Source organism: Macaca nemestrina, chromosome 1 (genome assembly GCF_043159975.1).
Source record: "Macaca nemestrina isolate mMacNem1 chromosome 1, mMacNem.hap1, whole genome shotgun sequence".
In the NCBI taxonomy this organism is placed as follows: domain Eukaryota; kingdom Metazoa; phylum Chordata; class Mammalia; order Primates; family Cercopithecidae; genus Macaca; species Macaca nemestrina.
Window position 1 is genome coordinate 124740141 of NC_092125.1, and position 23545 is coordinate 124763685.

Genomic DNA, 23545 nt, shown 5'->3' on the forward strand with positions numbered 1-23545 from the left:
GTATATTATTCCATCATAGTGTCTTTCTTTCTTTTTCTTCTTTCTTCTTTTCTTTTCTTTTCCCTTCCCTTCCTTTCTCTCTCTCTGTCTCTCTCTCTCTTCTCTCTTCTCTCTCTCTCTCTCTCTCTCTCTCTCTCTTTCTTTTTCTTTTTTTGAGACAGAGCCTCACTCTGTCACTCAGGCTGGAGTGCAGTGGTATAATTATGGCTTACTGCAGCCTCTACTTCCGGGGCTCAGGTGATTCTCCCCCCCTCAGTTGCCTGGGTAATTGGGATGACAGGCATGCACCACCATACCTGTCTAGTTTTTCATATTCTTTGTAAAGGTGGGTTTAACCATGTTTCCCAAGCTGGTCTTGAACTCCTGAACTCAAGTGATCCACCCACCTGGGCCTCCCAAAGTGCTGGGATTATAGGTGTGAGCCACTGCACCCGGCTCCATTATAGTTTGTGATTCAAACCAATACATATGTATACAGCCTGTCCTCAGAATTGATCTTCCTCAACCTAGACAGAGGTGGGAGGGACAAAGAATAGAGAGGCTACCTGGGAGAATGGTTAGAGCTTCCTCCTCTTCATCATGAAAGCGTTCACTCTCTACAACCAGAGCAGAGTCAACTTTGTTTTTCTCAAATGTGATTTTGGTGCTCCTGTGAGGCTGGTTGGAGTTAGAAGGGTTGTGACTATTTGAACAAGTGACAGCACATTCCTCCAGTGAATTCTGAGGGACTTCCTTTTCTTCAGCCTTCTGCACCTCCCTGATGAGCCCAGTGGGATAGAGATGACAAAAGATTAATCCAAAAGTGATTGGAGCCCAAGAAGTCCTAGCTGGTTTTGAAAGGAGGCTTAAGGGAGTGGTCCCTGAATGCAAAGGAGAGGTTCCTTTTAAGAGGGAACAGGCAATCCTTTTCTGTCTGCAACAGAGCATGGCTGCCATGGGAACCAGAGAGGAAGTGAGCAGCTAGTGATCAATGCATTGGGTAGATAGGAGCTGAGCAGGATGGAGACTCAGTTGTCTCTGTATGGTACAGTCTTGACAGCACACACAGAGATCCAAAAACAGCGGCCACACTGTGTGTCTAAGCTGGGTTGTAGTTCACTGTGGCCACGGGAATACAGGTGTTGAAGTCATTGTGGACTCTAGAGATGGTGTGCCTTCTAGATTTCTTTTTTAATTTTAATATTGTGACATGAAATGTAAATTTTTTTGTCTAAATACGTTTCTTCGTGTTCAACTTTGCTAGGTGCTTCCTATTTCCTCTGCTTGTTGCCTCTCTGTTATTTATCTTTACTAAAAGGAACCTAAAGACAACCGTGTATAAAGCAGCTTTGCATGTCCTCCTGACTTTCACTACAGAGAAGAAAAGTTCTCCTCTGTGTGTGCAGGAAGTCCCTAGGGCTGTGAGTTCATCTAGGGTCATGCTTACGTGTACCATGAAGACAATGGACAAGCATGTTAACAGGGCTATTTCCTTGCTGGGTGAGTGCATGAAATCAGTGGACTCTGCAGGTTTCTTATCCTGCATCTGGAATCTGTGACTACCTTCACCCGCCTTGGGTTCTTTCTGAGACCCTTTTCATATTTTACCACCCATTACCCGCTCCTGATTATTCAGTGTTACCTGGGGGCAGGTGATTCCTGTACTTTCTCAACCTCTGCATCTTTCTCATCTTCATCCTCATCTTCATCAGTTTCTGCAAATACAGAAGTGTCCATTCAGATGTGTCCCACTTCATCTACGTAAGTACAGTGAGCCATATGTGTACAGAGACATGAAGATCTATGTGTGAGTCCACACTGTACTGAAAGCTCTCATGTTTTATCTCTAAAAAAATGCCCTGGCATGTTTTCCTGATCCATGAGGCAATGCGTTTCTGATCTTGGGAGTCACCATCAAGATGTGGCCAAATATTGAAAAGACCTTTTGCTCTTCATATCACTGGAGGCGTGTCCAGGTTCTCTGAACTTCAGCAGCTGTCTCCCCAATCCTGCCACAGATCTGATTCCTAGGCACAGACTCTGGGTCCTGTCACAATTCGCATTTAGAACCTGTATCTTTCTTTTAGAACAGGACAAACAACCTTGTCCCACAATATTCCATACATTACGGACTTCATGGGCCCTCCAAGTGGCTTCCATTGTGTTATCCAGGGACAACCTGTCCATGGGGAGTACTCCAGTCTAAACCAGTTCCTACCACCAAATGCCACCACGCAAGTGACTTCTCCAACACGACACAGTGAGGGGCTTTATCTCATTGAGAAATATAGTCATAAGTGTTCCTACATTTGAATGCCAGAGACAATTTGTTTGCCTTTACAGATTTAGAGACAGAAACCCAGGAAGGATAAATTAATCAGTTGCCCACAGTTGCTAAAGACATTGCTGAAGATAGAGCCTGGGAACCTTCATTCTTAGTCTGGGTCTCTTTTCACTCTAACAAGCTGCCTCCTATCACAGCCTCCTTCCTGTCGTTTAAAACTGGACAAATGCTGCCTCTTGCTTCAAAGACCATATTCCATCAAGAAAGGAGAAGACCTTTGCAATACTGTGACCTCCAACCCCATGGGTTTCCCATCTCTATTCCTACCCAGGAAGTCCTGGTCATGTCACGGCCACAAATGTTTACTGGAAAGATACACTACCCATAAAGTTGTCATTGTGGAGGTGTGGAGGTCTGGGGACTTCCATAAGCCTGGAGCTGTGTGTCATCAGGGCCCATGGCCAGCTTACCTGGGCTCAGCTTGTGAACAAGGTGCTCTGCTAGCCGGCACCCCTCAGCCAGCTGCTCTCGGAGGTCCTGACCCTGGGACTTGTCAAGGTCATCAGGAGCGAGGAGGGCCTTGAAATGCTGATTCAGTGAGCGGGAGGCATCTCTCCCTTCCTGTAACTTCTCCCGTAACTGGGTCAGCTCTCGTGCCTGAGAGTGAACCAGGGCTTTATATTGCCTAAGGTGAGATAGTAGAGAACATTTAATAATGGAAAGGGATGAGTGATCAGTTCTAATACTGCAACAGAGGTTTCTTTCAGAATATCCCCAAGGAGACCTCCAAGTAGAAAGTCAGAACATGTTTGGGGAGATATCTGTGGCCAAGAGAAAGAAGAATATATGTGTTTGTATATACATACACACACATATAGACACACACATATATATACACATACATATACATATATATACACACACACACACACACACACACACACAGAGCCTTCTGATATATCAGAGAGTGCTTCTGTAAGATCCTCGATAATGTTCCATTCACCTTTTTCTTCTGTAAACAAAAGTCTATGTCTTCCTAAATCAGTTCCACAAGAATGTCCTTTGAGTTCCTCACTTTGGCCATGGGCATCTCTATGTGAAAATTCACGTAGCGCATCTTGCAGTGACTAGACACAAGCCATGCACAGAAATGTGGCCAGGTGCAGATGGGGTGAATTGAAAAGATTAAAGAAGAAAAGAATGACAGGGTCAAGAAGGCAACACTGATTGAATGAATGAAACGCCGCAGTCAGTCACGAGGTGATTCTGACTAAGAGTAAAGGTGGTGGTTATCGCACACCATTTTGAGTATCCTAAATGCTTCTGAGTGGTTCACTTGTTTTTGGTTTATTTTGTGTTATGCAAATTTTACCTAAACAATTAGTGGCTTCAAGAAGAGAAAACAAGGCTTAAGAAACAACTGCAATCAATAACTTACTAAGATGACTGTTCTCTGTTTTATAAATGTTTGTGTGATATGTTCCTGCCATGTAAATGCCTGCCCTTGTCCTGGCCCAGCTTAGCTCTTAGTTCTCCCAACTGAGTTGCTGCACTTCGGAGATTCACACCACTGCCCCTCTGCCTGCCCCCAACGGGGCCTACTCACCCGAGCTCCTCAGCTTGTCTGAGCTTCTCTGCCAGCTTCTCCACGAACTGCAGTTCATCCCTCAGCACAGAGTCTATGATGTCTTTGTACTCTTCACACTCTGAGAAAAGACAGACATGCCTGCCTCAGCGGAAGGCTGGACATGCTGCTGGGATCACTGCCTACAGGGCAGGTGGCAGCATCCATCCCAAGGATGAAAGCAGCCCCAGTACCAGGCTCCAGGCAGGCATTTCCACATCTTTATTTATCAACCTCCCAACTTTCTGTTATCTGATACTCCCCAACTTAGAGATGGGAAGAAAGAAACTCAAGGGCCCATCAAGTAGCTTGAGAAGATGATTCACCTGGAACAAGGCAGAGTCAGAATTCACAGCCCCTGAGGTCTGACTCTGAATCTTGGGTCACTTCCCCAAGCCTTGCAGCCTCTTCTGTAAAACACTGCGCTGGGGCATGAAGTAATGATATCCTGCACAGTCGGGAAGACCCTTAGCACTATGGGACTCATGGTTTCCCTTGTACCGGGAATTTCAAGTGCAAATATATGAAACATATAAAAAATCATATCTGGATATAATTGCATAAAATATGAGGCATAAGACCGTGGGGCAACAATAGAAATATTCCCAAATACTAATAAAGTTAGAATTAAGTTAGAAACAGTAGAATGAAGAACTAATAGAGAGTGTTTTCTCTGTTCCAAGAACTGTTCTAGAAAATGTAGAAGCAATAGGTCATGTAATTCATTGCAGTAATTTATAGAGGTAGGTATTATTATAGTACCCAATGAACAGATGAGGAAACTGAGGCACAGAGAAGATAGGCAACTTGGATGGAGCCCAGGAGACTGGCCCAGGGTCTCTGCTCTGCACACTACACTGCTACCTCCACAATGTCTTATGTGCCAGCTTTCTTCCTCTTTAGGAACAAGATCCTGTGCCCCAGGAAGCAGGGCTTCCCTCTCACTGGGACACTCCCTGCTTTGAAGGGTGTCACAGATACCACAGTTTCTGTTAGGAGCAGTCTTTTCTTTGAGGTCCTTAGAGTGGGTACAGGGTACGGTTGCCACGTTTCCCCCAAGAGTCCCCAGGACGGAGCTTTGCCTATTGGGCCTCAAAAAAGCCCGAACTGAATGGAAGTTCATTAGTCCCAGATATTTCGACCAACAGACTAGATGTTATATGTCTGCAGGATCTTGTATGGTACAGAGAGAATTCTCATAAACATGATTTAGCCTCTTACTCAGGAAAACAGGTGGTTCTGTGCCTGTGTCAGCAGTCAACATGTTGGATTTTAACTCTCCTCTCACCTCACACCAGACTGCAAATGTGGAAAAGTTGCTAACTACTTTGTGCCTCTGTTTTCCATGTTTAACAAAATGAGGTTAAAATACCCACTTCTATTGTCCTAGAAGTATGGGAAGGATGACATTAATTTTGATGAAGAGACCGTTCAGTTTCTCAGAGAGAAGACAGGTGGTCATTCATCACTTTCGTGATGGTGAATCTATAGAACTTACTGTATTTCTTCAGCTGGTTGGCCAGGGAGTAGGCAGTAGCTTGAGTTATAAGGAATTTCTCTTTGAGGTCTCGGAACTGCTGATTGCTCTCTGCCAGCTGGGAGCGCAATTCCTTGTTGATTTCTAGGATGTTCATCTCTGCCCTCTCGCGGGACAAAGGGTCGGCAGATACCACCATGCTGACGTTTGTGGCAGAAGAGGTAGAGCCAGGGACTGGGGAGAAGAAACCCAAACACATGATGGCTCAAAAACTAGTGAAATCAGTTAGGTTTCATCAGGACTGAGAGATGACAATAACTGGAATTGTTAACTTACGGTTGAGAAAAACTTGATCAACACCCACAACACTTTAGAGTACTTAACCGCAAAAACAGGGTCCAGGATTCCTGAGCTCAGAGTTGAAGGCACTGCCTAAAGCTCCGACTCTGACAAGAGTGAGGGAGGTAGCAGCCAGCGTGCCAGGTAACGGTCTGCAGTTGCAATAACAGAATTAGAAGGTGGGGGTGTCATGGAATCTTAGGAGCCCTGTATTCCAATTGCCCAGCGTGTGCTGAAACACTAGGCTCCCTGGTCTCACCTGAGGGTCACTGATGGGGACCATTTCTTCAGCAGTCACTCTCAGTATTAGTGCACCCTTGTGATAATGCTACAGGCCCACCTCTTTCCTAATACATCTAAGCTTGTTCCTCGTTGCTCATCTCTTGTGTGTATAAAATCATCAAGGTGGAGATAGTTTCCCCTAAGGTTATGTTTTCTTAGTGGTAGTCACAAAGTCACCCCACCTTCTTTTTAAGGTAAAATGATCTCAATGCTTTTCCACAAGTGAAAGATATCAAATTTTAGACTGCTATGATATCTTTTGGGTCTTCTGCAGTTTTTTCTGTGTCTACTGGAAATGAATGAATAATTCATTAAAAAAAAATTTTCTATCCTTTCTCAGTATTCTTGTTGCATCCCATTGTTATGTTGGTTTCTTTTCTCTTACTGGGGAAGCATCTTGTCTTTTCACTACACTTAAGACCAGTTTCACATCCCTATGTCCATAGCTCTTCCTCTATGCATGGATTGGTTTGCTTTTTTAATGTCACTGAACACTCGTTTCATACTTATCACTTACAAAGATCATTCTGGTCCCACAAGATTTCTTTTCAAGGTGTCAAGTGATGAAAATCATTTGTATATATCCCCTGAAAGCATGTGTGACCATATATCTTGGGAAGTCTTGTAAACCTGTAACTATTTTCATTTAGTTTTCCCATATATTGAAAAGAACAGGGCCATGAACACTTCTTATGGAACACTGTTGGATATATATACATTTTGAGTTGCTCTAAACCATTGATGTGTGGTTGCATTCCAGTAACAGAACCTGGCAAGATCAAGCTCATGGTCAGAGGTGGTTGGTGATCCTCAGTGTTCCTGTGCAATAGAAGGTGAGTTTGAGATGAGAGGGATGAGTAGGGGAGCGTGATCCCCTGAACCACCTCCTCACTTTCTCAGCTTTCATCCCCACCCAGATTTTGTGAGGCTAGAACTTGGGAGATTATCCTGTAGCCCAGGTCTCCTAAGTTTGGCTGCTGGACTTGCCTGAGTTGAGGTGTGATAAGTGTGACCACGGGCTACTCAGCATTCATGTGGAAGTGAAGGGAGGAGGACTGGATCAATCCCATTGTAAAGCGTGCCTCTCAGCAGCCTGCACCATCCTCCAACTACACTGTGTAATGACAGTGCTTTGAGATGTAGCAAAAGCTGTAAATAAATCTATTTTCTGGTGTGTGTGAGACCTGATATTATACGGGAGGAAGAAAAATTTGCAAAATTTCTTCATTTTAAAAATGGTGAAACTGCAGATCAGAAAGACCAGAAAGTTATATGGCTTACTTGAGGTCACACAGGGATGAGTCTTGAGCACTGTCAATAAAAGCAATCACAATATTTATTCAGTGATTATTCATAGAATCCATAGAATTCAGTGAATATTTATATAATTATGAGTAATATTAATCGACCAATTGGTACCAGGCATTTTCCCCAAAACTGCACATATTTAGACTTTGTATTTTCATCATAAACCTTAAGGTAATGTTATTATCCATAAGAAACAGGTATGAAACCTGAAGAAGAGGATAGCAAATCATGAATTTGGCCATATTTCCATTTTTTTGTTTCTGTGATTCTGGCAGAATGACTATATTGAGTCAAGGGAATAGTATTCATTACTGTATCATTTTCCAGAACAGAGATGTGCCTTACTAGAGTATTTGGAGTCAAAGTTTAGAAGTGTCTGCAACCTCGCTTTAACAGTATGGGAAATAACCTCTATTACCTGGAATTTCAATGGAACTTCCTAATATACAAGAGAAGTATGACACTTGGGTCTTCCCTTGGCTGTATTTAATTCACTCTTCTATAGAATACCAATGATTCTCATTAAGATTTCTGCCTTTTTGTAACCATGATATATATTTTTTATGGAGAAGATTTTACTCTTAACTCTATTTAGATAGAATAAATATAAGCTATGGCTTAGGTTTTATGCCCTGGACTTAATAGTTTTCTGATTTCTGTTTTGAGGTTAAATTCTCATGTAAATAGAAAAATACTCGTTATTACTTATAAGAGCAAATTAGTTATTGTTTTGAGTTTCTGAAGTCGAAGCACAAACTTTGTTTTTAATCTTTGTCTGTCCCCATCAGCGCCACTCATTGTCTCAGTATGACCAGGCCGTGTCCTGCACTTACCCTCGTCCTGCTGAACCATTTCCATGTGCTGTCCAATTCCATCAGTGATTCGGGCTCTTCTCAAAGCTCTCTGAAATGGGTCCATGTCTCAGGATATCAGACACTTTCCATACACAAAAGCAAGCCATACTGTAGAGTGGGCAACTGTGTTCCCACCTCCCTGAAGTTGGCAGTGATGTCCTAGGGCAGGAAGGAATGCTTTCCCTTTTTAGGGGGTCTTTTCTTCATGCCTCAGTGCCTCTGATCTAGTGAACACAATTGTCCTGAATGTGAAAGAACTTGCTAAATTTCTGGTTTCTTGTTAGGTGGCTAGAATAGATTTATAAGACTTACTTACCCAAGTCTGCTGAAGTTTGAATTCTTAGCAATATGATTCCTTTTCTTGTAAGTTGAGCCGCTTGGAGAAAATTGGCCCTGTTGCCATGCAAAGAGATGTAAACGTAACATCTGCCCAAAGCAAGCTTGAATTTGAAACTAGGGCTTCCACTGTTTCAAAGTTGGACTGTCACTGCCTCAGGCATGTGTCCCGAAGGTCTCGTGTCTCTGCCATACTTAGGATAAAGTTAAGATGGAGCCCAGCAAGGCATGCCTCCTTCACTTCCAGGTTCCACCAACAGTTTTCTCCTCTTTAGAGACTGCATTGAAAAACATTCTTGTTCTGCTTTTGTGTTTTGGCTTTGGAATGATGCGATGGAGCTCAATGGTTCCTACCCCCAAGTTGATCAGAGTAAGAAACGCCTGGAAGGTCAGTGCAAATAGAAGTCCAGTGTCCTCCTTGCAGGAATTCTGATTCAGTGCCCTCAGGTGGGGCCTGGAATGTGTTTGTTTACATGACTGAGATGTGCAGTCAGTTTGGGGACCCTCTGATACAATGGACCTTACAGCTTATGGGATGATTCTGTTTTGCTGATGAAGAAACCAAGGCACAGTCTGTAACTTGCCCAAGTTCCCTTTGCTGTAAGTACTGGAGCCAGATCTCAGGAAGAGTCCCCCTTCCCGAATCCCCTTTCCACATTTTCCAATTCAGTTGTGTAGGTTCTTTCCAAGTAGGTGTTTTTCTCCCCTGTACCTGATTTCTGCAAAACAAACACACACACATTAAAACAGACAAACAAAAAACAAAACAAAACAATAAAACCTTCTTGAACTCAATTTGTTTCATTTAATACATTTCCTCACAACATGCAGTCAGCATTATATTCTGGCCACTTACTATTAATGTGAGATGCTTGTTTTTTTTTTTTGAGACAGATTCTCATTCTGTCATCCATGCTGGAGTGCAGTTGTTATTAGAGCTCACTGCAACCTCGAACTCCTGGGCATAAGCGATCCTCCTGCCTCAGCTTTTCAAGTATCTGGAACTCTAGGTACGCATCACCATTTCTGGCTAAGTTTTTGTTTTAAATTTTTTTTGTAGAGACGAGGTCTTGCTATGTTGCTTAGGCTGGTCTTAAACTTCTTTCACTCAAGAACTTTTTATTGAAAAGTCTTTCATTTCCCCAATGAGAAGCATTGGTGTCTTTGTTTTTAAAAACTTTAAATAACTGTATATATATGAGCATAATGTTTGAGTCTATATTCTTTGTATGTGATATACTTCTATATACTTACACTAGTACTATAGTTTTTAAATGATTGTAGCTCTAAAATGAGTTTTGAAATCCAGCAGAATAACTCCTACAACTTACTGCTCCTTCAAGACTGACTTGCCTGTTCTGGGTTCTTTGATTTTCAAATACATCTTGAAATTAGGTTTTACATTTCTCTAAAAATTCCTACTAGAAACATTAATCAGAACTATGTTGATGTAATATCCTAACAAAATTGAATCTTCCAATCCATGAATGTAATATATTTCTCTATTTAGTCTTCTCTAATTTCTCTCACCAATAGGTTTCAGGGGCTTTGTACCTGCTTCATTATATGTATTCTTTTTTTTTTTTTTTTTTTTTTGAGACGGAGTCTCGCCGTGTCTCCCAGGCTGGAGTGCAGTGGCGTGATCTCGGCTCACTGCAAGCTCCGCCTCCCGGGTTCACGCCATTCTCCCACCTCAGCCTTCCAAGTAGCTGAGACTACAGGCGCCCGCCACCACGCCCGGCTAGTTTTTTGTATTTTTAGTAGAGACGGGGTTTCACCATGTTAGCCAGGATAGTCTCGATCTCCTGACCTCGTGATCCACCCGCCTCAGCCTCCCAAAGTGCTGGGATTACAGGCTTGAGCCACCGCGCCCGGCCTATTATATGTATTCTTAAGCATGTAATGATTTTGGGTATTAATCTCTATTATTTTTTATTGAATTTCATTTTCTAGCTGCTAATTGCTAGTATGGAGAAATTAAGGTGACTAAGTCAACATTATAAAGGTACTTATTAGGTACAATAGACTGCACCACTTTAAAATGTGTAATCCAATGCATGCTTACTAATGTATACACTAATGGAATTACTGCTACAATCAAGATATAGGAATTTCCATAAGCTCAAAGTTTCTTGTAACCCTTTGCAGTTAATCAGTCTTTCAACCCTCAGGTCTGAGGAGCCACTGTCACTTTCTGGCAGTGCATTTTTAACCATTTTCTATAAATGAAATTATACCTGTGTTCTTTTGTGTCTGCCTTCTTTCATGTGTTATATTAATTTTAAAATCCATCCATGTGAGTATTTTCAGCAACAGTTAATGCCTTGTAATTGTTGAGTAGTATTCCTTTGCGTGGCTATACCATGTCTGTTTATACATTCACTTGTTGCTGGACATTTGTGTCATTCTAGGTTTGGGCTATTTTTTTAAAAAATTTATTTATTATTATTATACTTTAAGTTGTAGGGTACATGTGCATAACGTGCAGGTTTGTTACATATGTATACTTGTGCCATGTTGCTGTGCTGCACCCATCAACTGGTCACTTACATTAGGTATAACTCCCAATGCAATCCCTCCCCCCTCCCCCCTCCCCATGATAGGCCCCAGTGTGTGATGTTCCCCTTCCTGAGTCCGAGTGATCTCATTGTTCAGTTCCCACCTATGAGTGAGAACATGTGGTGTTTGGTTTTCTGTTCTTGTGATAGTTTGCTAAGAATGATGGATTCCAGCTGCATCCAAGTCCCTACAAAGGACTCAAACTCATCCTTTTTTATGGCTGCATAGTATTCCATGGTGTATATGTGCCACATTTTCTTAATCCAATCTGTCACTGATGGACATTTGGGTTGATTCCAAGTCTTTGCTATTGTGAATAGTGCTGCAATAAACATACGTGTGCATGTGTCCTTATAGCAGCATGATTTATAATCCTTTGGGTATATACCCAGTAATGGGATGGCTCGGTCATATGGTACATCTAGTTCTAGATCCTTGAGGAATCGCCATACTGTTTTCCATAATGGTTGAACTAGTTTACAATCCCACCAACAGTGTAAAAGTGTTCCTATTTCTCCACATCCTCTCCAGCACCTGTTGTTTCCTGACTTTTTAATGATTGCCATTCTAACTGGTGTGAGATGGTATCTCATTGTGGTTTTGATTTGCATTTCTCTGATGGCCAGTGATGATGAGCATTGTTTCATGTGTCTGTTGGCTGTATGAATGTCTTCTTTTGAGAAATGTCTGTTCATATCCTTTGCCCACTTTTTGATGGGGTTGTTTGTTTTTTTCTTGTAAATTTGTTGGAGTTCTTTGTAGGTTCTGGATATTAGCCCTTTGTCAGATGAGTAGATTGCAAAAATTTTCTCCCATTCTGTAGGTTGCCTGTTCACTCTGATGGTAGTTTCTTTTGCTGTGCAGAAGCTCTTTAGTTTAATGAGATCCCATTTGTCAATTTTGGCTTTTGCTGCCGTTGCTTTTGGTGTTTTAGACATGAAGTCTTTGCCCATGCCTATGTCCTAAATGGTACTACCTAGGTTTTCCTCTAGGATTTTTATGGTATTAGGTCTAACATTTAAGTCTCTAATCCATCTTGAATTAATTTTCGTATAAGGAGTAAGGAAAGGATCCAGTTTCAGCTTTCTACTTATGGCTAGCCAATTTTCCCAGCACCATTTATTAAATAGGGAATCCTTTCCCCATTTCTTTTTTCTCTCAGGTTTGTCAAAGATTAGATGGCTGTAGATGTGTGGTATTATTTCTGAGGACTCTGTTCTGTTCCATTGGTCTATATCTCTGTTTTGGTACCAGTACCATGCTGTTTTGGTTACTGTAGCCTTGTAGTATAGTTTGAAGTCAGGTAGCGTGATGCCTCCAGCTTTGTTCTTTTGACTTAGGATTGTCTTGGAGATGCGGGCTCTTTTTTGGTTCCATATGAACTTTAAAGCAGTTTTTTCCAATTCTGTGAAGAAACTCATTGGTAGCTTGATGGGGATGGCATTGAATCTATAAATTACCTTGGGCAGTATGGCCATTTTCACGATATTGATTCTTCCTATCCATGAGCATGGTATGTTCTTCCATTTGTTTGTGTCCTCTTTTATTTCGCTGAGCAGTGGTTTGTAGTTCTCCTTGAAGAGGTCCTTTACATCCCTTGTCAGTTGGATTCCTAGGTATTTGATTCTCTTTGAAGCAATTGTGAATGGAAGTTCAGTCCTGATTTGGCTCTCTGTTTGTCTGTTACTGGTGTATAAGAATGCTTGTGATTTTTGCACATTAATTTTGTATCCTGAGACTTTGCTGAAGTTGCTTATCAGCTTAAGGAGATTTTGGGCTGAGACAATGGGGTTTTCTAAATATACAATCATGTCATCTGCAAACAGGGACAATTTGACTTCTTATTTTCCTAACTGAATACCCTTGATTTCTTTCTCTTGCCTGATTGCCCTAGCCAGAACTTCCAACACTATGTTGAATAGGAGTGGTGAGAGAGGGCATCCCTGTCTTGTGCCAGTTTTCAAAGGGAATTTTTCCAGTTTTTGGTTTTGGGCTATTTTGAATAAAGCATCATGAGCATCCACATACAGATCATTGTGTGGATATAGTGTGTAAATTCCTAGGAGTGGAAGGACTGTCCATCTGATCTGTACATGTTTAGTCTTACAAGAAACTGTTAGCCAGATTTTCAAAGGAGTTTTACCATTTTTCATTCCCACAAGTATAAGACTTCCAAATGGTTTATATCCTCACTGATATGTGGTATTTTCAGTCTTTTTAATTTTAGCCATTCTCATGGATAAGTAATGGTATCTCATTGTTGTATTGATTGAGCTCCCTGATAACTAAAGAGTTGAGCATCTTTTCATTTGCAAATTGACCATTTATGTATCTTATTTTCTGAAGTATCTATTCAAGTCTTTTGAGAAATTGTTTCATTGTGCTGTTTATCTTATCAGACTGCATTATATATATATACTATTAAAAAATGTTTTGTTGGAGATAAATATAATTTCTCCTATATTGTGGCTTCTCTTTATGTTCTCTGAATGTTACCTGTTTTGGAGATAAAGATAGAAAATCATCAAAAGGTGATTATGTATATATACATATAACTAGGTTCATGTCTAAGAATCATTTATTAGACATATATGTAAGGATCTATTTCTGAATTCTCTTTTGTCTTATATTGATATATGTTCTATTTTTTCAACAATACACATTATCTTGATTTCCATAGCTGTATAGTAAATCTGGAAATAGGGAGTGAATACATTCACCATTGTTCTTTTATAATATTGCTCTCATTATTATTGATCATTGACATTTTCATACAAATCAGCTTATAAATTTCTACCAAATTGCCTGTTGGAATTTTTGTTAGATTTGCATTGCATCTGGACATCAATTTGGGTAAAACTGACTTTTTAACTACAACAGCTCTTCTGATTCCTGACAAGGTTTATCTCCCCACTAATTTAGGGTTTTTTTTTTTTTTTTTTTTTTACAATTTCTCAAAGCAGTGTTTTGTAGTTTTCAGTGTACTGGCCTTACATAAATTTTTTGAATTTGTTTTTAAGCACATCATGTTTTCAGATGTTACTTTAAATGAAATTGTATTTTTATTTTATTTTCCAAACACTCATTGCTAATATACAGAAATACAACAGACTATTTATATTAAACTTACATTCTGCAATGTTGCCAAATTCACTTAATAGTTTTGGTAGATTTTTGTAGATTTCTGGAATTGTTTAAATACATAATCATGATCTTGAAGAAAGATATCTTCAATTCTTTCTTTTCAATCTTTGCAATGTTTCTATTTATTTACTGTTCTTACTTTATTGCAATGGATAATATCTCTAGTATAATGCTGGATTGAAAGAGTAACAGCAGACATTCCACGTTTTTCTCTATTTAATAGAAAGCATTCAATCTTATTAATGTTACCTGTGGGTTTTTCAAATCTGCCCTTAGCTGGGTTGAAAGTGTTGCCTTCTGTTCTTATCAAGCTGAGAGTTTATTTTTTTTAATCATGAAAAAAGTTTTCAATTTTCCAAATGCTTTTTCTGTGTATGTCAAGGTAATCACATGGTTTTTCTCCTTTGTCCTGATAATATACAGAATTATATCAGTTTTTTAAATATAAAAAGATTTATTAAATCAAGCTATGGCAGTTTTAAAATATTTTAAACTTTTAGCAATTATATTGAGATATAACTTACATGCAAAAAACTGCACATAATTAAAGTGTATAATTTAAAAAGTTTGAACATCGTATACATCTGCAATCAGGATAGTAAATATATACAGGCATGGTTGCTCATGCTTGTAATCCCAGCACTTTGGGAGGCCAAGGCAGGTGGATAGATTGAGCTCAGGATTTCAAGACCAGCATGGGAAACATGGTGAAACCCCGTCTCTAAAAAATATACAAAAATTGGCCAGGCATGGTGGCATGTGCTTGTAGTCCCAGCTACTTGGGAGGCTGAGTTTCGAGGATGACTTGAGCCCAGGAGAAAGAGGTTGCAGTGAGCCAAGAATGTGCCACCGCACTCCAGTCTGGGTGACAGAACCAGACTCTGTCTCAAAAAAAAAAAAAAAAAAAAGATAGTGGATATATCTACCACTTCCAAAGTGTCCTTGCATCACTAGTAATTCCTCCCTCACCTTTCTACCCCACCTCAGACAACTACTGGTTGGCTTTCTATCATAATAGATTAAGTTTTCTATAAATAGAATTATACACTATGTAAATTATTTTGGTTTGATTTTTTAATTCAGAATAATTATTTTGTGATGTAGCCATGTTGTCATGTGTATTAATAGATCACTCTGCTATACTGCTAATATTCCATGTGATGAATATATCACAATTTATTTTATTTATTCATCTGTTCATGGATTTGGATGGCTTCTGGTTATAAAACTAAAGCTTTTGTCAACGAATCTGTATGGACATATCCTTCCCTTTCATTTCGGTGAAATAGCAGTATCATATGGTAGGTACAGGTTTACTATTTTAAGATGCTGCCAAACTGTTTATAACGTGCTTGTAAAGTTTCACATTCCCATCAGCAGTGTATTAGAGTTTTTGTTTCCATACATCTTTGCCAATATGTGGAATGGTGATTCTTTTAACTTTAGTCATTTTACTTGGTATACAGTGGTTTAAATTTGCACTTGCCTAATGACTAATGATACTGAATTCCTTGTCATATTGTTATATGCCTTCCATATATCTTCTTTGCTGAATATCTCTACAAATCTTTTATTCACTTGAAAGTTTGATTGTCTCTTTATTAATAAATTTTGAGAGTTCCCTTAGTGTTGCAGACAGAGGTCCTTTATCAGATCTATAATTTCCAAACATTTTCTCCTTAAATATGGCTTGTCTTTTCTTTCTCTTACCAATGTCTTTGAGGAACAATTTTTTATAGTTTTATTGAAGTGTAATTTATTGTTTTGTTCTTTTACCAGTTTTTAGGGGGAATGCTTCCAGCTTTTGCCCATTCCATATGATGCTGGCTGTGGGTTTGTCATAGATAGCTCTTAGTATTCTGAGGTATGTTCCTTTGGTGTGTAGTTTGTTGGGAGTTTTTTTTAACATGAAGTGATGTTGAATTTTATCAAAAGCCTTTTCTGCATCTACTGAGATAATCATGTTTTCAGTTTTAGTTCAATTTATGTGATGAATCGTATAATGTATGTTGAACCAACCTTGCATCCCAGGAATGAAGCCTGCTTGCTCATGGTGCATTGGCTTTTTGATGTGCTGCTGGGTTGGATTTCCTAGTTTATTGTTGAGGAGTTTTGTGTCTGTGTTCATCAGGCATATTGGCCTGAAGTTTTCTTTTTATGTTGTATGTCTCTGCCAGGTTTTGGTATCAGAATGATGCTGGCCTCCTACTATGAGTTAGGGTGGAGTCCTTCCTCCTCAAGTTTTTGGAATAATTTCAGTAGAATTATTAGCAGCTCTTCATTATAGAAGAATTTAGCAATGAATCCACCTGTTCCGGGCCTTTTTCTGGTTGGTTGGCTTTTTATTACCAATTGAATTTCAAAACTCCTTATGGTCTGTTCCAGGATTTCAGTTTTCTCCTAGTTCAATCTTGGGAGAATGTATGTTTCCAGGAATTTACTCATTTCTTCTAGTTTTGTTTTCTGGATTTGTTGAGCTTTTGTATGTATTTTCACATCTCAGTTTTATTCAGTTCATCTCTGATTTTGGTTTTCCTTTCATGTGCCAGCTTTGGGGTTGGTTTGCTTTTCTTTTTCTAGTTCCCCTTGGTCTAATGTTAGGTTGTTAATTTTTTTTCTTTGATTTTTTTCAGCACAGAGTTGTTGATTCATAGATTTTTCATTTGAGCTCTTTCTAACTTCTACAAGAATGCCCACTTTTACCATTCTTATTCAACATGGTACTGGGAGTCCTAGGCAGAGCAATCAGGCAAATGAGTGAAATAAAAGGCATTGAAATACAAACAGAGGAAGTCAAAGTATCTCTCTTTCTTGATGATTTAATTCTATACCTAGAACACCCCATTTTTTTTCCCCAAGACTATCCTTTCCTCATTGGATGTTATTGGGGTCACAGTCAAATGTAGTTGACTGAATGTCTTTGCCCAAAGGCTCCTAGAAATGATAAGCAACTTCAGTAAAGTTTCAGGATATAAAACCAATGTACAAAAGTAGTAGCATTTCTATACACCAGTAACATCCAAGCTGGGAGCCAAATCAAGGATGCAATCCCATTCAAAATAGCCACAAAGAGAATAAAATGCCTAGGAATACAGCTAACCAGGGAGGTGAAAAATCTCTACAACAAGAATTGTAAAACACTGTGGAAGGAAATCAGAGACAAGACAAACAGATAGAATAACATACCATGCTCCTAGGCGAATTAATGCAGAAACAGAAAACCAAATACTGCACGTTCTCACATATAAGTAAAAACATCATTTGTGATGGACATTTAAGTTGTTTCCATATCTTGGCTATTGTGAATAATGCTGCAATGGATATGGGAGCGCAGATATCTCTAGTAGGTGCTGATCTCATTTCTTTTGGATATATACTCAGAAGAGGGATTGCTGGGTCATATTTTTAACTTTTTGAGAAAACTCCATGCTCTTCTTGATAAGGACTGCACCAGTTTACATTTCTACCACCAGTGTACAAGTGTTTCCTTTTCTACACACCCTTACCAACACTTCTCCTTTATCTTTTATACAGTTGCCAACCTAACAAGTGTGAGGTGATACCATGATTTTGACTTGCATTTCTCTGATGATTAGTGATACTGAGCAACTTTTCATATACGTGTTGCCCATCTGTTTGCTCTCTTTGGAGAAATATCTATTCAGGTCCTTTGTCCATTTTTTATTTATTCGGTGATTGAGTTCTATGAGTTCCTTATATTTTGGATTTAACCTCCTTAACAGATATATGGCTTGCAAATATTTTCTCCAAATCCATCGGCTGCCTTTTCATGTTGTTGATTGTTTCCTTTGCTGTGCAGAAGCTAATTGGTTTGATGTAGTAACTGTTTTTTTTGGCGGAGTTTCGCTCTTGTTGCCCAGGCTGGGGTGCAATGGTGCAATCCTGGCTTGCTGCTACCTCCACTTTCTGGGTTCAAGCGATTCTCCTACCTCAGTCTCCTGAGTAGCTGGGATTACAGGCTTCCACCACCATGCCTGGCTAATTTTTTGTATTTTCAGTAGAGATAGGGTTTTGTTATATTGGCCAGGCTGGTCTCATACTCCATTTTGAGTTGATTTTTGTGTGTTTTGTATATGAATCCAATTTCATTCTTTTGCATGTGGATACCCAGTTTTCCTAACACTCTTTATTGAAGAGACTATCTCTTCCTCATTGTGTGTTATTGGGGCATGGTCAAAAAGTAGTTGACTTTATGTACTTGGGTTTATTTCTGGGCTGTCTATTCTGTTTCTTGTCGATGTGTCTATTTTAATGCCAGTCGCATACAGTCTTGATTACTATAGCTTTGTAATATAATTTGAAACTAGCTAGTATGATCCCTTCAACTCTGCTTTTCTTTCTCAGGACTGCTGTGTCTATTCTGGTTTTTTGGTGGTTCCATAGAAATTTAGAGTTTTTTTTTTTTTTTCTATATCTGTGAAAAATGCTATTGGAATTTTGATACGGATTGTATTGAATTTGTAGATCAGTTTAGGGCAGTATGAACATTTTAACAATATTCATTCTTCCATACCATAAACATGGGATATCTTTCCATTTATTTGTACCTTCAATTTCTTTTAACAATGTTTTATAATTTTCAGTGGATAGATCTTTGCCTCCTTGGTTAAACTTATTATTATTATTATTTTTTGAGACGGAGTCTTGCTCTGTCACCCAGGCTGGAGTGCAGTGGCCGGATCTCAGCTCACTGCAAGCTCCGCCTCCCGGGTTTACGCCATTCTCCTGCCTCAGCCTCCTGAGTAACTGGGACTACAGGCGCCCGCCACCTCGCCCGGCTAGTTTTTTGTATTTTTTTTTTTTAGTAGAGACGGGGTTTCACTGTGTTAGCCAGGATGGTCTCGATCTCCTGACCTCGTGATTCGCCCGTCTTGGCCTCCCAAAGTGCTGGGATTATAGACTTGAGCCACCGTGCCCGGCTGGTTAAATTTACTGATGATTTTATTCTTCTTGATATTATCATAAATAGGATTTAAAATTTGTTATTGAATAGGTCACTATTGGTGTACAGAAAAGCAACTGATTTTTGTTAGTTGATTTTATATCTTACAACTTTACTGAATTCATTTATTAGTTCTAACAGGGCTTTCTTGCAGAGTCTTTAGAGGTTTCTACATATAGGATCATATTATCTGCAAACAGGGATAATTTCATTTCTTCCTTTCCAATTTGAATGCCTTTTAATTTCTTTTTCTTTCCTGGTTGCTTTTGTTAGTACTTCCAGTACTATGTCGAATAGAAGTGGTGAGACTGGGCATCTTTGACTCGGACTGGATCTTAGAGGAAAAGCTTTCAGTTTTTCTTGTTTGAGTATCATGTTAGCTGTGGGCTTCTCATAAGTGGCCTTTATGATGTTGAAGAAATTTTCATCTATGCCTTATTTGTTGAGAGTTTTTCTCATGAAAGGATGTTGAGGTTTGTCAACTGCTTTCTCTGGATCTACTGAGATGATCATGTGGTTTTCATCTTTCATTCTGTATCACATTGATTTGCATATACTACACCAAACTTATACTCCAGGGATAAATTCCACTTGGTTAAGACATATATTCTTTTTGATGTGTTGCTGAATTTGGGTTGGTACTATTTTATTGAGGAATTTTGCATCTATGTTCATCAGAGATATTGACCTGTAGTTTTCTTTTCTTCTGGTGTCTTTGGCTTTGCTATCAGAGTGATGCTGGCTTCATAAAGTGATTTTGGAAGTATTCTCTGTACTCCTATTTTTGAGATGAGCTTAAGAAGAAATGGCATTAATTCTTTTTTGAATGTTTAGTAGAGTTCAACTGTGAAGCCATTTGGTCCTGAGTCCTGGTCCTGGCTTTTGTGTTTTGGGTGGTTTATAGTTACTACTTCAATGTTTTTATTTGTTATTGGTCTGTTCAGGCTTTGTATTATTTCTTGATTGAATCTGTGTAGGTGTATGTGTCTAGGAGTGTATCCATTTTCTCTAGGTTATCCAATTTGTTGCTATATAGTTATTTATAATAGTTCCTTATGATACTTTTAATTTATGACGCATCTGCTGAAATACCTCCACTTCATTTCTGATGCTATTTATTTGACTCTTCTCTTTTTTTCTTAGTCTAGTGAAAAGTTTGTCAATTTTATTTTTTCAAAAAGTTAACTCAGTTTTGTCAATTTTTCTAGTTTTTCTATTCTTTGGTTGATTTGTTCCTGCTTTGATTTTTATTATTTCCTTCCTTTTGCTAACTGTATTTCAATATTTTCCTAGTTATTTGAGGTATAATGTTAGGTTACTTATTAGAGACCCTCTATCTTAATGTGGGTTTCTCTTTCTTTTCTTCCTTCCTTCTTTCTTTCCTTCCTTCCTTCCTTCCTTTTCTCTTTCTTTCTTTCTCTTTCTCTTTCTTTCTTTCTCTTTCTTTCTTTCTTTCTTTCTTTCTTTCTTTCTTTCTTTCTTTCTTTCTTTCTTTCTTTCTTTCTTTTCTTTCTTTCTTTCTTTCTTTCTTTTCTTTCTCTCTTTCTTTCTTTCTTTCTTCCTTTCTTTCTTCCTTTCTTTCTCTCTCTCTCCTCTCTCTCTCCCCCCTTCCCTCCCCTCCCTCCCTCGATCCTCTCCTTCCTTCCTTCCTTCCTTCCTTCCTTCCTTCCTTCCTTCCTTCCCTCCCTCCCTCCCTCCCTCCCTCCCTCCCTCCCTCCCTCCCTCCTTCCTTCCTTCCTTGTTTCCTTCACAGGATCTTCCTCCATTGCATAGACTGGAGTGCAGTGGCATGATGTTGGCTCACTGCAACTTCTACCTCCTTGGTTCAAGAAATTCTCCTGCCTCAGCCTCCCTGAGTAGCTGGGATTACACGTGCGTGCCACCATACTGGGCTAATTTTTGTACATTTTGGGTAGAGATGGGGTTTCACCATGTTGGTCAGGGTGGTCTCGAACGCCTGACCTCAAGTGATCTGCCTACCTCGGCCTCCCCAAAATGCTGGGATTACATGCATAAGCCATTGTGCCCAGCCAATGTAGGCATTTATCATTATAAACTTGCCTCTTAGATCTGCTTTTGCTGTTTCCAAAGGTTCCATTATGTTTGTTTTCATTTTTGTTTGTCTCAAGATATTTTTAAAATTCCCTTTTGATTTGTTCTTTGACCCATCAGCTGTTCAAAAGCATGTTATTTAATTTCCACTTATATGTGAAATTTTCCAGTTTTCCTTCTGTAGATTTTTAGTTTCATACTATTGTGGTCCAGAAAAATACTTGATGTGATTTCAATCATCATAAATGTGTTTATGATCTACTTTTCATTAATGTTTTAATTGATGTATAGTAGTTGTACATGTTTTGGGGGTATGTGTGATAATTTGATACATGTATATAATGTGTAATGACCAAATTAGGGTAATTAGGATATCTATCACCTCAAACTTTTATCTTTTCTTTGTGTTACACACATTCCAATTCTTTTCTTATAGCTATTTAAAAAAATATACAATAAATTATTGTTAACAATAGTCTCCCTACTGCACTATTGAACACTAGAACTTATTTCTTCAACCTAACTGTATGGCACAACCTAACCTAACCTAATGTACCCATTAACCAACTTCTACCCTCTCCCCACTCTTGTTCCCAGCCTCTGATACACACTAATTTTTATATATGGAATGACACGTGAATCCGATTTTTACTTATTTTTATATGCACATAGATGTCATGTCCATTTGTTTAAAAGAAAATCCTCTACCATTTGTTGAAAGTTTATACATTTATAAATATTTTTCTTTTTCATGTTTATCAAATATCTTTTTCTCCATATATGCATTGGTTTATTTTTGGACTGTGTATTTTGTTCCTCTTTTATCAATTTTTTTTTCTTTTCTTTTTTTAAGACACAGTCTCATTCTGTCACTCAGGCTGGAGTGAAGTGGTGTGATCTCCACCTCGCGGGTTCAAGCAATTCTCATGCATCAGCCTCCCCAGTAGTTGGGATTACAGGAGTGTATCACCATGCCCGGCTTTTTGCACTTTTAGTAGAGATGAGGTTTCCCCATGTTGCCCAGGCTGGTCTCGAACTCCTGAGTTCAGGCAATCCACATAGAGGGATTGCCTCAGCCTCCCAAAGTGCTAGGACTACAGGCGTGAGATCATATCCCAGTACCACTCTGTTTTGATTACTATAACTTTATAAAAGTTCTTCAAATCAGGTAGAGCTAGTCCTCCAAGTTTGTTCTTCGTTTTACTAGCATTTTGATTATGCTAGTTCATATTAATTTTGGAGTCAGCTGATCACTTTCTACCAAAGATGGTCACTGAGATTTTGAGCGGAATTGCATTGAATTTATAGATCAAATTGGGGAAAATTAACATCTCAACAATATTAAGTCTCTTGACCCACGAACAAAGAATTTCTCTCTAGTTTTTAGGTATTCATTGTGTTCTCTGTGAAACATTTTGTAATTTTCAGTCAGATTTATCTCTATGTATTTTATACATGTAACACTATTGTAAGTGGTATTGCTTTTTACATTTCAAGTGTGCATTGGAATTACATAAAATAGAATTGATTTTTGTATATTGATCTTGTATCCTGCTAGAAACAAATGCTTTTCAGATTGAAGTTACATTTGGCAGTGACAACATCTTTGTGGGGGGTGGGGGGGGGGTCCTGCGTATTTACCAGGTGAAAAGAATCTTTTTCATTTTACTTGGAGCTTTATCATCAGCCCAAGGAAGAGGAACATCCCAATCTATATTAAGTTTTGAGGCTGGGCAGAATGTGTACCTTGTGGACTAATGCATATGAAATGTTCTGTTATGTTCATCAATAGGTTTTCCTTAAGAGTGCTCATGCAGTTGATGAGGCTTCCCATGTGCGTGTCTGTTTATCTGCAATGTTATCCCTCATTTTTAAATTTAGTATTCAATAATTTATCCCAGCATTATGTAGTATCAGGGACTTTGTGATGGTCTTCAATGATATATCTATCAAGTTATGAGTTTATACCGGATCCTGACTATTCTTATTTCTGATGTGATCTATTATAAAATGAGACCAAAAGCTTTAAAATAACTAATAATGTTTGGCTGAGGGGATTTCTTTGTGGGATACTCAGCCTTAGGAGACAGTAGATCGTATCACACATCTGAAGTAGGAGCCCACTCACTTCGGTATGTGAGCATCAGGACCCTGATTCTGCAGTCCCCTGCTGTATCAGCTTCATTCCCTCAAGGGAGAATGAATGACCTTCAGTTTGTTATGTCACAGTTGACATGTGTATCACATTTGAGTACCTCTTTAGTTATTGACCTAGGTTTATATCCAATCATGTGAAGTTTGCTCACCTGGGTGACTCACAAGGTCACATTCCCAGTGGGTCAGT

General features: G+C 39.1%; 1 protein-coding gene and 1 long non-coding RNA gene across 2 annotated transcripts in view; one reads left to right on the top strand and one right to left on the bottom strand.

The window, feature by feature from the left end:
• The window catches only part of LOC105489247 (NBPF family member NBPF4-like), an 84983-nt gene extending 79144 nt beyond the window's left edge, over positions 1 to 5839 (bottom strand). The window contains exons 1-6 of the mRNA XM_071068856.1: positions 5701 to 5839; positions 5386 to 5598; positions 3870 to 3969; positions 2734 to 2948; positions 1622 to 1694; positions 546 to 757 (exon numbers count right to left, since the gene is read on the bottom strand). Coding sequence (XP_070924957.1) covers positions 546 to 757; positions 1622 to 1694; positions 2734 to 2948; positions 3870 to 3969; positions 5386 to 5563 — 778 coding nt within the window. The 5' untranslated portion in view covers positions 5564 to 5598; positions 5701 to 5839. The remainder of the gene's footprint in view (positions 1 to 545; positions 758 to 1621; positions 1695 to 2733; positions 2949 to 3869; positions 3970 to 5385; positions 5599 to 5700) is intronic.
• The window catches only part of LOC105489215 (uncharacterized), a 57219-nt gene that overhangs the window by 20736 nt on the left and 12938 nt on the right, over positions 1 to 23545 (top strand). The window contains exons 2-3 of the long non-coding RNA XR_011607700.1: positions 6746 to 6818; positions 9378 to 9493. This is a non-coding gene — a long non-coding RNA (uncharacterized lncRNA). The remainder of the gene's footprint in view (positions 1 to 6745; positions 6819 to 9377; positions 9494 to 23545) is intronic.